General features: G+C 37.1%; 1 protein-coding gene across 3 annotated transcripts; it reads left to right on the forward strand.

Moving 5' to 3' along the window:
- Positions 1-488: 488 nt before the first annotated feature.
- On the forward strand, positions 489-9,764 carry LOC128703814 (uncharacterized). Of its 3 annotated transcripts, none has more exons than XM_070103749.1 (2): positions 489-781; positions 3,156-9,764. In XM_070103749.1, the coding sequence occupies exon 2, from the start codon at positions 4,009-4,011 to the stop codon at positions 6,037-6,039; it is 2,031 nt and encodes a 676-aa protein (XP_069959850.1). In that variant the 5' UTR covers positions 489-781; positions 3,156-4,008; the 3' UTR covers positions 6,040-9,764. The 3 variants fall into 3 exon arrangements, with proteins under 3 accessions (XP_069959850.1, XP_053654633.1, XP_069959849.1); XM_053798658.2 differs by lacking the exon at positions 489-781 and adding an exon at positions 1,282-2,123; XM_070103748.1 differs by lacking the exon at positions 489-781 and adding an exon at positions 2,139-2,478.
- Positions 9,765-14,188: the final 4,424 nt, after the last annotated feature.

Raw genomic sequence — 14,188 nt, forward strand, 5'->3', positions numbered from 1 at the left:
GGTCGGTGGTTGGGCAACACTGGGGAGCCCAAATGTTGCATTCTTTATCTTGCAGGCTCTCCTACCCAAATGTTCCTCAAGAGTCTCATTCTCGTCTTCATTTAATTGTTCTTGGAATATAAATTGGTATTTGTTTTATTGTTTATTATATAAAAACCACTGTAAAAATGTTTTATGACTAAATATCAACTCTGGTAAAAATTAAATAATCATTAATCAGTTTTTTTTTTTACACAGATTAAGTTTACAGGAGGCCATATAAGAGATGATTTATCTCAGCTCATTTCTAAGTCCCCTCAGGGAAGGTTCCTTGATGTTGGTGAAGAGGATCTGAGTTTTAAGCCTGCATGCCTTCCACAACCCCCCCCCCAGGCGCTGTATAATCCTCCGGGTTTAGCGCTTCCCCCTTGATTATAATAATAATAATAATCATTTCTAAGTCCAATCTTCTCGAAGGTCATGTTACCACCAGAGAGAGTAAGGAAATACTCTAACGTTTCCACCCGTACCGGGGATCGAACAACGGACCTCAGTGTGTGAGCTGAATGCGCTACCAACTTTCTTTTCAAAGTCTCTGTCGCAATATAAATCAATGCTGGACAAAAAACTTAACGTTTCTAGCTAACTGAACGTGTTTTTCCACTGAAACATCAGCTTCAGCAGATTACAAAAGTCGACCCAAGTCAAATACGTTTTCAGTGAGCAGGAAGCCAGTGAAGGGGGAGGACACTCGCTCTCCGTCTCTCAGTCTTATCATTTGCTGTCGTTCTTTCTCAAAACTGTAAGTTATAACAAGAATTATTCTTGACTTAGCCTCAACTCTAGTCAAAACAGTAGTTAATATTTTTATTAGATTTTAGTCGTTTTTGCTTGGTAATTTGAAACTTGCTTATCTGTGGCCTTCAAAGAGGATGTGGAAGGAACGCATCGGTGAACTAGTTATAAAAATAGCAACCATAACGTGAGTCACAGTATAATGTCTTTGTAACTATGGTTACTATAGCAACATACACCCAAGGAATTTATCATTATTATTTAGATTTAGTGCTAAACCAATGGGGATCATACAGCGATCGCCAATTATATTCCATTCAAAAGTAACTGGGGAATAAGTTTATTCCATCTCAGTAAAATAATAATAATTATTATTATTTTTTTATTATTATTTATTATTCCCCAGCCTCCTTTAGAACGGAATATAATAGGCGATCGCTGTATGACCTTTATATAATAATATATCTTTATTTACTACAAGTATATATACAAGGTATACAGACCATAGCTGACATCAATGACATGTACTTCTGTATAGAAAGCGGCTTGTTATGCTGAGCACTTCATGTAAATTATGTCAGTATTGTCCCAGGATGCGACCCACACTAGTCGACTAACACCCAGGTACCCATTTTACTGATGGGTGAACACAGACAAGCGGTATAAGGAGACAAGTCCAATGTTTCTACTCGTTCGCTGGGAATTGAACTCGGACCTCACAGTGTGAAGCTAGAGGTTTTGCCAACAGGCCATTGGATTTATCACTAGCCCCAAATAATAATAATAAATTAACTGGGATCTTTCTCTAATAATTTTACACTAATAAACGTCTATAACTACTTTGTGTTTATTGCAATAACTATGATTATATACTAGCTTGAAAAGGAAAATGTAGAAATGTATGAGTTTGCCCATGAATCTATTTCAGTTAATATTTAGCACTGTCAAACCATGTCCTTATTGATTATGCAGTAAATTTTCCCTATTTTCACTTTGTAACTAAAACCTTCACTTCTTTCACTAAAAATATTCATGAGGATTACAGTACAGTTGACCCCCAATTTTCGTCTGGTGCAAGAATCGTACAATTCGGATTTTGAGCATTTTTTTGGCGAAACTTTGCCCTGGGTTTCATATATCTGCTCGGAAATCGTCTGTATCAGACGCCTTCACCCACCCAGGACGTGGCTTCTGGCATACCAGACTCAGTCTGCCTCTGTCTCTCGTTGAATTAGCAATACTCTGCGCATTCATCCATTGTTTTTTGTGCTTGTTTATTGATTGGCACTGAAAAATAAGCCACCATGGGGCCAAAGGAAGTTCAGACTACCAGCCCTTTGGGAAATAAGGTGAGAAACACAATAGAATTCAAGAAAGAACTTTTAGCAAAATATGAAAGTGGGGATGTTTGGCAAGTCGACATAACAATCAGTTCCATCCTGGCGAAGAAAGCAGAAATCAAGGAAGGTGATGTTGCGAAAGGGGTAAATATGCTAACGACATAGAGATCACAAACAATTGAGGATGTGGAGAAGTTGGTGCGGATCAACGAAAAACAGTTAGCAGGAGATAGTGTTGTGGAGGGCTTTGATAGGGCTTTGATACCTGAAGTCCTAATGGAGGAAGATTCCCCTTCCTAACAATAACCTTTCCTCTCTTTCCCCTCCTAGCTTTCTTCCGTATGCCAACAAGTCTTCAATAAAGGTATGTAATAGTGATTTAAATGTTCATTTATCCATTAAAATTAGTGCTTTATATTTATTTCTCATTTTTTTTTCTATGTAAAATTATAGTTATTCTCTATAAAATGTATTTTTTTGTTAATATTTTTGGGTGTCTGGAATGGATTAATTGGATTTACGGAAAGGAAATATAAACACATATGCAGTATAATGTGATCCTTTATTGACAACGTTTCACCCACACAGTGGGCTTTTTCAAGTCACACACAGATCTACCTGGGGTGGAAGGTACGGGAGTATAGTGAAACGTTGTCAATAAAGGATCACATTATACTGCATATGTGTTTATATTTCCATTGTGTCGGTATTTTATACCATTTATTTCCAATTGGATTTACATTATTTCTTATGGAAATATTACTTTGGTTTTCATCCATTTTAGATTTTGGCCAACCTTCTGCAACGAATTAAGGATGAAAACCGGAGTATTAGTGTACAGTAGTAGTATTAGCAGGTACCTTCTTACTAATGAAGAAGCCAATAATCTTAAATTTGTGAGATCACATTTAAATTTTTTTAGCACTAAGCAATACATCATTTAACAAATAAAATCAAATACTTTATAACTTAATAAAATTATGAATGACACTGTAGTGTGCTGTTCTGTACTAGATCTAATGGGCAATGTTTCCATAACAGGTGAGATGCTGCTAAAAAGAAGTTAACTTCTTCAAATGAAGAACCTATCCTGAGAGCCAAGGATTGTAATAGATCATTAGAATTTAGTAGATCCTGAGAGCCAAGGATCTATATTGATCTCTTTGGTAGTGTTCTGTTCATCCTGAGAGCTAAGGATCTACATGGACCATTTTGCATTGTTTTGAGGAGCCTGAGAGCTAAGGATCTTCCTCAACCATTTTTAATCTAGTGAATCCTGAGAGCTAAGGATCTTTCTCAATCATTTTTAATCTAGTGAATCCTGAGAGCCAAGGATCTTCCTCAACCATTAAAATTTGTGGATACTGAGAACTAATGAACCATGTGGATTATTTTGTAGTGCTTTTGTGATCCTGAGAGCCAAGGATCTTTTTTGACTATTTTTAGTACATTGTTGATTCTGAGAGTCAAGAACTTTTCTTATAAATATAGTGACATTTATGGTATATTTTTCTTTAAACAGTTTATTTTGTAAACTTGAGGATCCTGAGTACCAAGGATCTTCAGAATTATGTTAGTGTTTTGAAAATCTTGAGAGCAATGAATATTTCTCAAGTTTTTATTTACATAATTTCTATAGGATATGATTTAAAAGCTAAGCCAAAGATCTTTTAAATAGGTTTTTGCCAAAAATCTTTTAATTAAACAGGTTTTTACCAAAGATCTTTTAAATAAGTTTATACCAAAGATCTTTTAAATAAGTTTATACCAAAGATCTTTTAAATAGGTTTACAACTGCTTATGATTTTTTTCCTTTTTATTGATTTTCGAGGATAGCACAGTTGTGTTCTTATTTAAATATATTTTCCAGGATAGCTAAGAAATAACAGCAGTGATGAATTCCTGTATTACTGATCTAATTTTGCGCACTCTACCAGACAATTTAAAGGCAGATGGCTTTCATTTAATTGAAACATCAAGAGTTATGGAAGAAGAGCGACTTAAAAATCGCAACAAATTTAGAAGACACAGAGGTGATCGAGGTGATATATCTTCACAGCAAACTGAAACCCAAGAAGATATGATGAAAAGAAAATCTAAAGCTGAAAAAGCAGCTTTGCCAGTTGCTATAGCAAAATTAATAATGGAAGTTTGGTCGCCACAAATGCGTCGACATGCTGAAGCACTGATCCTGCAGAAAGCCATTGAAGAACAGTATTTGCAAGAGGATCACCTCAAGTGGGTACATGTACTTGAAAAGTCTGATGATGATTATGATAATGATAGCAGAAATAATGGATGGGTAATAGAAAATCAAGACAGTACTATAATTGAATTAATATGGAACAGATTTAATATAAAGGAGCATTTTTCTACAGTGAAAAGTCACCGAATGTGGATTCAAAGAAGTTACGATCGTCTGAAAGATTTTGTACCAAGCCTCCATGCTGAAATTATTGAACGCCATGATCTCAGTAAATTTGCTTTTAGTCAGGCAATAGGTTACACTTTGAAATGGGTACATAACCTGTATAATGACATATGGAAAACTGCATGTGATCTACACTTGCATAATGAACCTCATCATCCACAAACTTGGAGTAATTTACATACACCTGAGGAGAAGAGGAAAGCATTAGAATACTGGACGAAGGATGTGTGTGAGTTTCACAATGGATGTCCATATGGAATTGACATAGCAAATCTTGATCTGAACTCTGAGGATTTGGCTGAACCTTTCTTACTTGAAAGTTTCATTGATATGGTTGGTGTAGAATGGGAAAGAAAGAAGGGTCAAAACCTGGACATTAGCCTTAGGCAGCTAGTGTACATGGATGATAAATTCTTAAATCGGTATTCAAAGAAACAGCATCAAATAATAAGCAACCTAATGGAACGTATTATTGCATCTGATGATGGCTGGAAGACTGTTGCCTTAACAGAGAGAGAAAAATTGTTAATGACTACTGTGCCCCAACACAGACGTGCAAGTTATGTGTGCCAGACAGAAGTGCAGAAGAAATATGAAGAAAAAAGATTAATAAATTTGGTTAAAAAGGATGAAAGTGAGAAGAATGAAGGTAACATAGATGATGTGTTAACTGAAGAAATGATAAGGAATGCACATGATGCTGCATTTCTTATAATGATAAGTAGAGTTGTCATGGAACATTGGGATAATAGTTTTAGGAAGCATGCTGAAGAAGTCATCCTAAAAAAGGCTATTGAAGACAAAGTTCTTTGCGAGAGCCATTGGAAATGGATACGTATTATTGATAATTATGATGAAATACAAGGAAATGATGCAACATCAGATATACTGGTAAATGATGATGCAATACTTCAGTTATTATGGTTAGATTTTAATTTATGTGAGCACTTTTCACAGGTTAAATGCCACCGCTACTGGATCATGCAAAGTTATATGCGATTATCTCGGTTTATGCCGGAACTGCCAGAAGAAGTAATAGAACGCCATGACCTTAGCAAGTTTGCTTTATCACAAAGTATAGGCTACACACTGAAATGGGTTCATGACATAAACTACCCAGTTTGGCGCAAATCATGTGATTTACATCTTAATTACGAGCCACACCATCCACAAATGTGGTCCAATAAGCATAAGCCTGAATTTAAGCAATCGTGCTTGGAATCTTGGCTGTGTGCAAGTGCAAATGATTTGCAGTATGGTGTGAAAATAGCTTCACTTGATTTTACTTCAGAGGATATGGCAAAAATGTTCCTTTTGGAAAGCCTTATCGACATGGTTGCTATTGAATGGGAGAGGAACAAAGATCAGAAGCCTGACTTATCATATACAGAATTAATTCAAATGGAGGATAGGTTTCTTTCTAGATATTCGGCTAATGATAAGGCATTTATTCTGAATTTAATGAGCATAATTAAAAATGCTGATAATGAATAATTCCTCACTGCTATGAGTAGTACACTTTGAGTAAAAAAAAAATTTGTCTTTACTGTATTAATAAGAAAACACTTAACAAAATCAGATGATAAATAAGAAACTAAATGACTTAGCCCAGTGTGCCTTAATTGGCAAACCAGCCTTATCTTGTGCAGTGTTTTACTGTACAGTTTTCATTTACAGGTGTGTGCTTCATGTGGAAATTGAGAACGCTAATTATCCGAAACCAAAAAATTTCTTTATAGTATTTGTCAGTTCCTGCATATGATTGTATAGGGTATCCAAAAGCATAATTATTGCTGTGTGCAGAAAGACCTAAAATCTTCTAGGTTTGAATTTAAATGCCTTTCATTTGCATATACCAGTATGTATTTTTTATGTACCCTTTTTAGATATGTAAAGCCTAAAAAGTGGAGTTTATACTATGACATTATAGCCCTTGTGGCTTACTGCTTCTTTTTGATTATAATAATAATAATAATACTATGACATTGTACAATGCCTGCACTTTAAAGGAGGGGTTTGGGATATTGGCAGTTTGGAGGGATATGTTGTGTATCTTTATACGTATATGCTTCTAAGCTGTTGTATTCTGAGCACCTCTGCAAAAGCAGTGATAATGTGTGAGTGTGGTGAAAGTGTTGAATGATGATGAAAGTATTTTCTTTTTGGGGATTTTCTTTCTTTTTTTGGGTCACCCTGCCTCGGTGGGAGACGACCGACTTGTTAAAAAAAAAAAAAATACTATGACAATAATTATAATTTTATACAAATCCATATGTGTAGAAATATATTAGTGAGATGAATTTAAAACAAATACATGTAGAGTATTATACCTTAATTAAATAGCTAGCTGTGATGTATATTTAGTGTTGGTTTTGAATTGGGTATTGTGTTACCTTAAGTTGCTCATCTAGTTACTAATCAAACTTAGAGCTTAACCTGCCTTGACCATACACTGTCCAGTGCCATACCTATGGTGTGACAGAGTTAATGTGGTTGTAGTTTTGCTGAGCTCTTTATATATACGTACTGTACTCAGTGTAAGGCTCTACTAAAATGTGATGAATTTATTTAGGTGTCTAAGTTAATTATTTAAACTTGTAAAACTTATGAGCAATGGAATATACGTGAAAAAAGGTTCTTGGGTATTAGCTGTGATAACAGTTTCAAATTTAACAAATGTATCTACCACATTTAAGAAGGTTTTCAAAACTGTGGCATTCTTTTCATAATTCACTACTATGTATCACAACTAAAACTACTTACTCTCACCCATGGTATATGTGTAGGGATCTACAACTTGAAATTATATGAAACTAATTAAAAAAACAAAGAAAAATCTGCTGTTAGAATGATTACTTAATCTGATTAGAAACAACTGTCTCCCATCTTTCCCATCCCCCTTATTATTATTATTATTATTATTATTATTATTATTATTATTATTTGCCTCTCTATTCAAGGACTTGACCTCTAAGTACAATGCATATTGCATGTACAAAATAGTTTTTAAATATTAACCCTAAGCTGAACATTTCTTAGAACTCCAAGGTGTTGCTCAAAGAAAGTTCCTTCAGAATGGTAAGTCTCTCTTGATGCAAGGAATTGAGCTCATCTTGCCCTTCCTTGGATAGCATCCAATTGCCTCTCATTCCCCCCAGTTGCCGTATGTCCCCTATGGGTCTAAAGGTACATCCTAAATATCCTGGAGAGCTGCAATAGATCACATTGGCATAACACTGAAAATAAGTTTCCCATATATAAGACTCGACATCAGTAAACAAACCATGCAAATCAAAGGACCCAAAGTTTGGAGCAGAAAACCTGAAGATTTAAAAAAAAAAAAGCTGTCCATCCCCCAGTAGCTCCAAATAAACTTTCAGAAGGACAACTTGAGTTTGATGTAATAGTATTTCAATATAATGCTTATAAGCACTTAATGTGTATATTATACTGCTAGCTAATTCATGTGTTACCTCTCCATTACATTCAAAACTATTTTGTTATGCATAGAAATTATGCTGAAATGTCACGAAACTAAAATTGCATATTGTAAGCCTTATCTAAGCATTTTAATAGTTTCTGGTTAAAGTCTGCCCAAAATACTTCACATAATAAGGGATCATTCCAACAATGTACAAAGACATATAATCTTAAAGCTCAGTCAACACTAATTCTTGTAAATAAAATTTGCCTCATAATAATCATAATATCTTTATTTCTACAAGTACATGTACAAGGTACACAGGCCTAGATGACATCAGTAACATACTACAATATAGAAAGCCCCTCGTTATGCAGAGCATTTCGGGCAAATTAGATCAATTTTGTCCCCGGGAGGCAACCCACACCAGTCAACTAACACCCAGGTACCCATTTTTACTGATGGGTGAACTTAAACAACTGGTGTAAAGAAACACACCAAATGTTTCTACCCTTGCTGGGAATCAAACTCAGACACTCAGCATGTGAAGCGAGAGCATTCTCCATCAGGCCACGGGCCACCGTGGCCTGATGGCCGAATAATTGTCATCCATGTTGAAGCATAATGATTGAACCTTAATTCATAGTACAGTTTTTGCATTCTTTATTCCCATTATATATTTACAGTATGTGTGTGTGTGTACTCGCCTAATTGTGGTTAGGTAAGAGTTGTCAGGAAACAGGACAAGTGTTTCCTGACGCAGGTCTTAGTCAGATGACCCGCTGTTGGAGCTTCTGGTCATCTGACTGAGGCCTTCCCTGACTTACCAGTCCACCTCTTTAAAAATTATGGTCATCATTATAGCCATTTTTTTCACCTAATTGTGGTTGCAGAAGTCAAGTTGTGTGTGTTTACAGTAGTACAGTGGACCCCCGCTTAACAATAACCTCCCAATGCGACCAATTATGTAAGTGTATTTATGTAAGTGCGTTTGTACGTGCATGTTTGGGGGTCTGAAATAGACTAATCTACTTCACAATATTCCTTGTGGGAACAAATTCGGTCAGTACTGGCACCTGAACATACTTCTGGAATGAAAAAATATCGTTAACCGGGGGTCCACTGTATATATAATGTATGTATGTACATATATAGTATAAATATGTATGTATATATGTCGTGCCGAGTAGGTAAAATTAGTCAGTTAGCAAGAACTCATTTAAAATTAAGTTCTTTCTAAAAATTTCTTATATGTTTAAAGATATATTTTTTCATTTATGTTAATGTAAAAATTATTAATTTTGTACCAAAAGAACCTTAGAAAACTTACCTAACCTTATTGTAACAAGTGCAATTTAATTTAGCCTAATCCAACTAAATATATTTTAAGATAGGTTTACAGTAATTTAGTAATAAACACGATGAAATATATTTTCTTCGTTAGGTTCAGAATGGTTTTGCGAAATTATTGCATGCACAGATTTTTGCTTGCCTTATTCAGCAAGAAGAGCATTGCTATTTGAGCCAAAATCTCAAGTTTTACTTGTTCAGCACGACATATGTATACGTATATACATATATAGGCACTCCTCACTTAACCGAGTTCTTTTCCTCCGAGTAGGTTGGTAAGTGAATTTTTCAGTAAATGAGGAGCATACTGTGCTGGTAGTGGGTTTGTATCAACCATCTTTAGATATTGTTTTAATGTCACCTTTGCACCATTTATAAAATTTTTAGTGTATTTTTAAATGTTTATACAGTAGTATACTGTGTACTGTAATAAACAGAATAGAGGAAATCAGCTGTAATATACATTAATGACCTTGATGAAGGGATTACTAGTGACATGAGTAAGTTTGCTGATGATACAAAGATAGGCCGTATAATTCACTCTGAGGAGGATATCAATGAACTCCAGGACGATTTGAACAAATTAATGTCTTGGTCTGAAAAATGGCAGATGAAGTTTAATGTGGATAAGTGTAAGGTACTTGCCCTTGGTAATGAAAATAACCCTCGAAGCTATAATCTAGGTGAAGTAGAGCTTGGTCATACAGAATGTGAAAAAGACTTGGGAGTCATGGTAAGCAGAAATCTAAAGCCAAGACAGCAGTGCCTTAGTGTGCGCAACAAGGCCAACAGATTACTTGGATTTATCTCAAGAAGTATAAGTAACAGAAGTCCAAAAGTTATTTTACAGCTCTATACATCACTAGTGAGGCCTCATTTAGATTATGCTGCTCAGTTTTGGTCCCCTTACTACAGGATGGACATAGACTCATTAGAGAACATACAGAGAAGAATGACTAAAATGATTTACTGTGTAAGGGACCTCCCGTATGAAGATAGACTTAAAGCCTTAAATCTCCACTCTCTGGAGAGGCGTAGAATGAGGGGAGATATCATTGAAGTGTATAAGTGGATGACGGGCATAAACAAGGGAGACATTAATAAAGTACTGAGGGTGTCGAACCAGGTAAGAACCAGGAATAATGGATTTAAGTTGGATAAATTTAGATTTAGAAAGGACATAGGTAAGTACTGGTTTTCTAACAGAGTTGAAGATGCGTGGAACAGTCTTCCCAGTGGGGTGATAGAGGCTAGGACCTTGGGTAGCTTTAAGAAGAGACTGGACAAATATATGAGTGGGAGGGGCTGGGTTTGATTGGTGTCATGGGGTACGGGAGTTATTTCTTGGGTAGCTTTAGGTAGATGTCGTTTTGGATAAGGACCTGCCTCGTATGGGCCAGTAGGCCTTCTGCAGTGTTCCTACATTCTTATGTTCTTATGTTTGTATACTGTAAATACAGGTACTCCAACCAATCAGAGAGCTGGTTGCAAGTCTGAGAGGTCATTAAACAGGTAGGTCATTAAGTGAGGAGTGCCTGTATATTTCAATAAACCTGCTGAGGCAGGGTGACCTAAAAAGAAAAATGCAAGTTGCCTCTTACCATACGCATGGCTTATTGAGGAAGAATTCTGTTCCACTTTCCCATAGATAAAAGGAAATAAACAAGAGTAAGAACTATTAATAGAAGAAAACCCATAGGGATATGTATATACAGTGTATATACATGTACATGCATGTGTAGTGTGACCTAAGTGCAAATAGAAGTAGCAAGATATACATGTACCTGGTACAAGAAGTCTCTGAATGTATTTTTAGTAAGGTGTGTATCGTATTAAGTAGTAGTAATCTGGGCTAAGTATAATTGGAAGTGTTCATTGATCTTGAACACTTGTGTCATATGATCTATTTTAGACTTCTGACTTTATAGTAAATATTTACTCTTGCATAAGCTATAAGGGAAAGATAATCGAGGAATTCTTGTGTTGTGAGTCTTACACCAGATATCATCACTGGCAAACATGGCAACTGTCATAGAGGAACCTATTTCTGCAGGTGATGGAATTGATGATAGCTTCCAGACCTTTAAAAGTAAACAAAAGAGAAAAAGTGAGAAAGGGCTAGAGCGTCGACGTAGTCAGACTCACTTGACTCGTACACAATGTGACACTAAACGTCCTTGGTGCACAGAGGCTGCAAGAAGTCTTTCTTCAAAGGAAGACTGTGTTAAGCTGAACTTCCCTGACAACACCCTGCTGCCTGCTAAGTGTGCATGGCTAATGGAAGCTGTAAACAAGCATCCTAACTCAAGGATCCAATTTAGAAAAAACACACACAACTTTGTGTTTGTGGAACAGAATGCAGAACTGATCAATGATCTACTTAGTACACCTTATGGGGGTATTAAGCTGCTCCGACCTCCATCAGACACTCACCACTTTAAAAAATGGGTCAGTATCATAATCTTTGGATACCCTCTCTGCATGGACCCATCCCATCTGACTCTCAGTGAGCATATCATCAAGCCTAAAAGACTTAAAGGAAAATCCCAAATTATTGCCAGTTGGGTGGGTCCTGTGCCCCTCCCCCGGAATATCTGGGTGCATGGTTTACGTTTCCTAAACATCGAAGTGTACCTACCCCCTAAACGTAGGTGTTACAAATGCCAGCACTATGGCCATGTTGCAGTAGACTGTGGAATACTACCCCTCAAGGAAGGTTCCTTGATGTTGGTGAGGGGCTCTTGATTTAGGGAATTGGATCTGTGCTCCAGTTCCCCGAATTAAGCCTGAATGCCTTCCACATCCCCCCCCCCAGGCGCTGTATAATCTTCCGGGTTTAGCGCTTCCCCCTTGATTATAATAATAATAATAATTATAATGTGGAATACTACATTCTTGGTGTGGTAAGTGTGCTGGGAAACATTCCACTAGAGAATGCACAGTAGGCCCTGACAGCCAAAAATTTAAGTGTATTAACTGTAAAGAAGTTGGGGTTACAGTTTCCCACAAGGACTGCAGTCAGAACCCAAACAACCTTCGATGTAAACCTGATAACAGTCCTTTAATGGTAACTGAGGATGAGGCCATCCAGTCTACCACAGCCAGATCTGAGACTGAACATCTGCAAAGTGTGCAAGAACCCCACCTCACTGATACCAGAATGCCATCACACACACCAGCTGTGGAGGAGCTAGCCATCCCTGCTAGCACATGGGGAACTACTGGTCTGCCACTACAGATACCTATGGCTACACCTGCATATGGGGATGAGTTTGTCATTTCTCCCAATACACACATCTACAACAGTCAGACGGACACCACACAGGTAACCCCCCTGGAAATTGGAGATGAGTCAGATGCACAGGACCTACCTGCAATGAATGATGAAACAGAGAACACTAATGTAACCATGGTACCTGTTAAGGTGATAGGTGTTAAAGAAAGCACTAACCCAGAAGTGCCATCCTCCGGAGAGGCATTGGATTCGCCTGACCTTCCTCATATTATAACAAATTTCCAGAAAAAAATTGAGCATCTTGAACAGATCCTGACAAGTTTAATAAATATATGTAATCAGGATGATGCTCTTGAGCATGGTGATGATGTCAAAAGTGCAGCAATCCCCGTTCAGCTTCCAGCAATTTGTAAGAAAGAAGCCCATAACTCTTGCCTTGGAACTGGCTGCCAATATGCCGAAAAATGCTTAAAAATAAAGGTCCTGAAGATAAAGATGTGCAAACTATGCTATTTGCTCTTAAGTGCCTGCACACTGTAGTCAAAGCATAATAGTTTTACCATCTTATGAGCAAGAGATTGTAATAACACACTACAATGGATACATTACAAATCTTTTCATGGAACATTGCTTCCATCAGGAAGCGGTTGCCTGACTTACATCATATTAGTGCAACCAAGTATATTGATGTCATCTGTTTGCAGGAATGTAGATTGAAAGATGGAGCACCACCAAACTTGCCTGGATATGCAGCTTATAACGTAAGGTCAACCAACTGTTGTGTGATGTATGTCAGAAAGAACTTGCCACATTCACTCCTTTCCTTGCAGAGTCGAGTTAACATGCAGTATCATGGTGTCAAAGTACATGCAAGCAATTTTTCCATAAACATTTTTAATCTCTATGCCCCAGCGAACCAGCTTCGACCTGATGCCTTACCAGATCGCATCAATAGTGAACCTACCATCATTCTTGGAGATTTTAATGCCAGACATAAGAGTATTGGTGGGTCTATAACAAACACCAATGGAATTTAACTAGTGAAATTGCTAAATGAGCATGATAATGTTCGAATTGTGGGCACTACTGAGCCTACTCACATATATGGTGGCATACTAGATCTGTGTCTTGGATTTAATACATCATGTCCTACACAGATGACAGCAAGGAAATGAGTGAGCTACTCAAGTCCCAATATGACTCAGTTTTTAGCAAGCCGCTAACCAGACTGAGAGTCGAAGATCAAAATGAACTTTTTATGAGAGAGCCACAAAATTTGATTAACACAAGCCTATCCGATGTTATCCTGACGCCAAATGACTTCGAACAGGCGATAAATGACATGCCCATGCACTCTGCCCCAGGGCCAGACTCATGGAACTCTGTGTTCATCAAGAACTGCAAGAAGCCCCTATCACGAGCCTTTTCCATCCTATGGAGAGGGAGCATGGACACGGGGGTCGTCCCTCAGTTACTAAAAACAACAGACATAGCCCCACTCCACAAAGGGGGCAGTAAAGCAACAGCAAAGAACTACAGACCAATAGCACTAACATCCCATATCATAAAAATCTTTGAAAGGGTCCTAAGAAGCAAGATCACCACCCATCTAGAAACCCATCAGTTACACAACCCAG

The sequence above is a fragment of the Cherax quadricarinatus genome, chromosome 87, assembly GCF_038502225.1.
Source record: "Cherax quadricarinatus isolate ZL_2023a chromosome 87, ASM3850222v1, whole genome shotgun sequence".
NCBI lineage: Eukaryota > Metazoa > Arthropoda > Malacostraca > Decapoda > Parastacidae > Cherax > Cherax quadricarinatus.

What these genes read in the sequence shown, in the direction of transcription:
- LOC128703814 (XM_070103749.1), top strand. Translation starts at nt 4,009, where the DNA reads ATGAATTCCTGTATTACTGATCTAATTTTGCGCACTCTACCAGACAAT.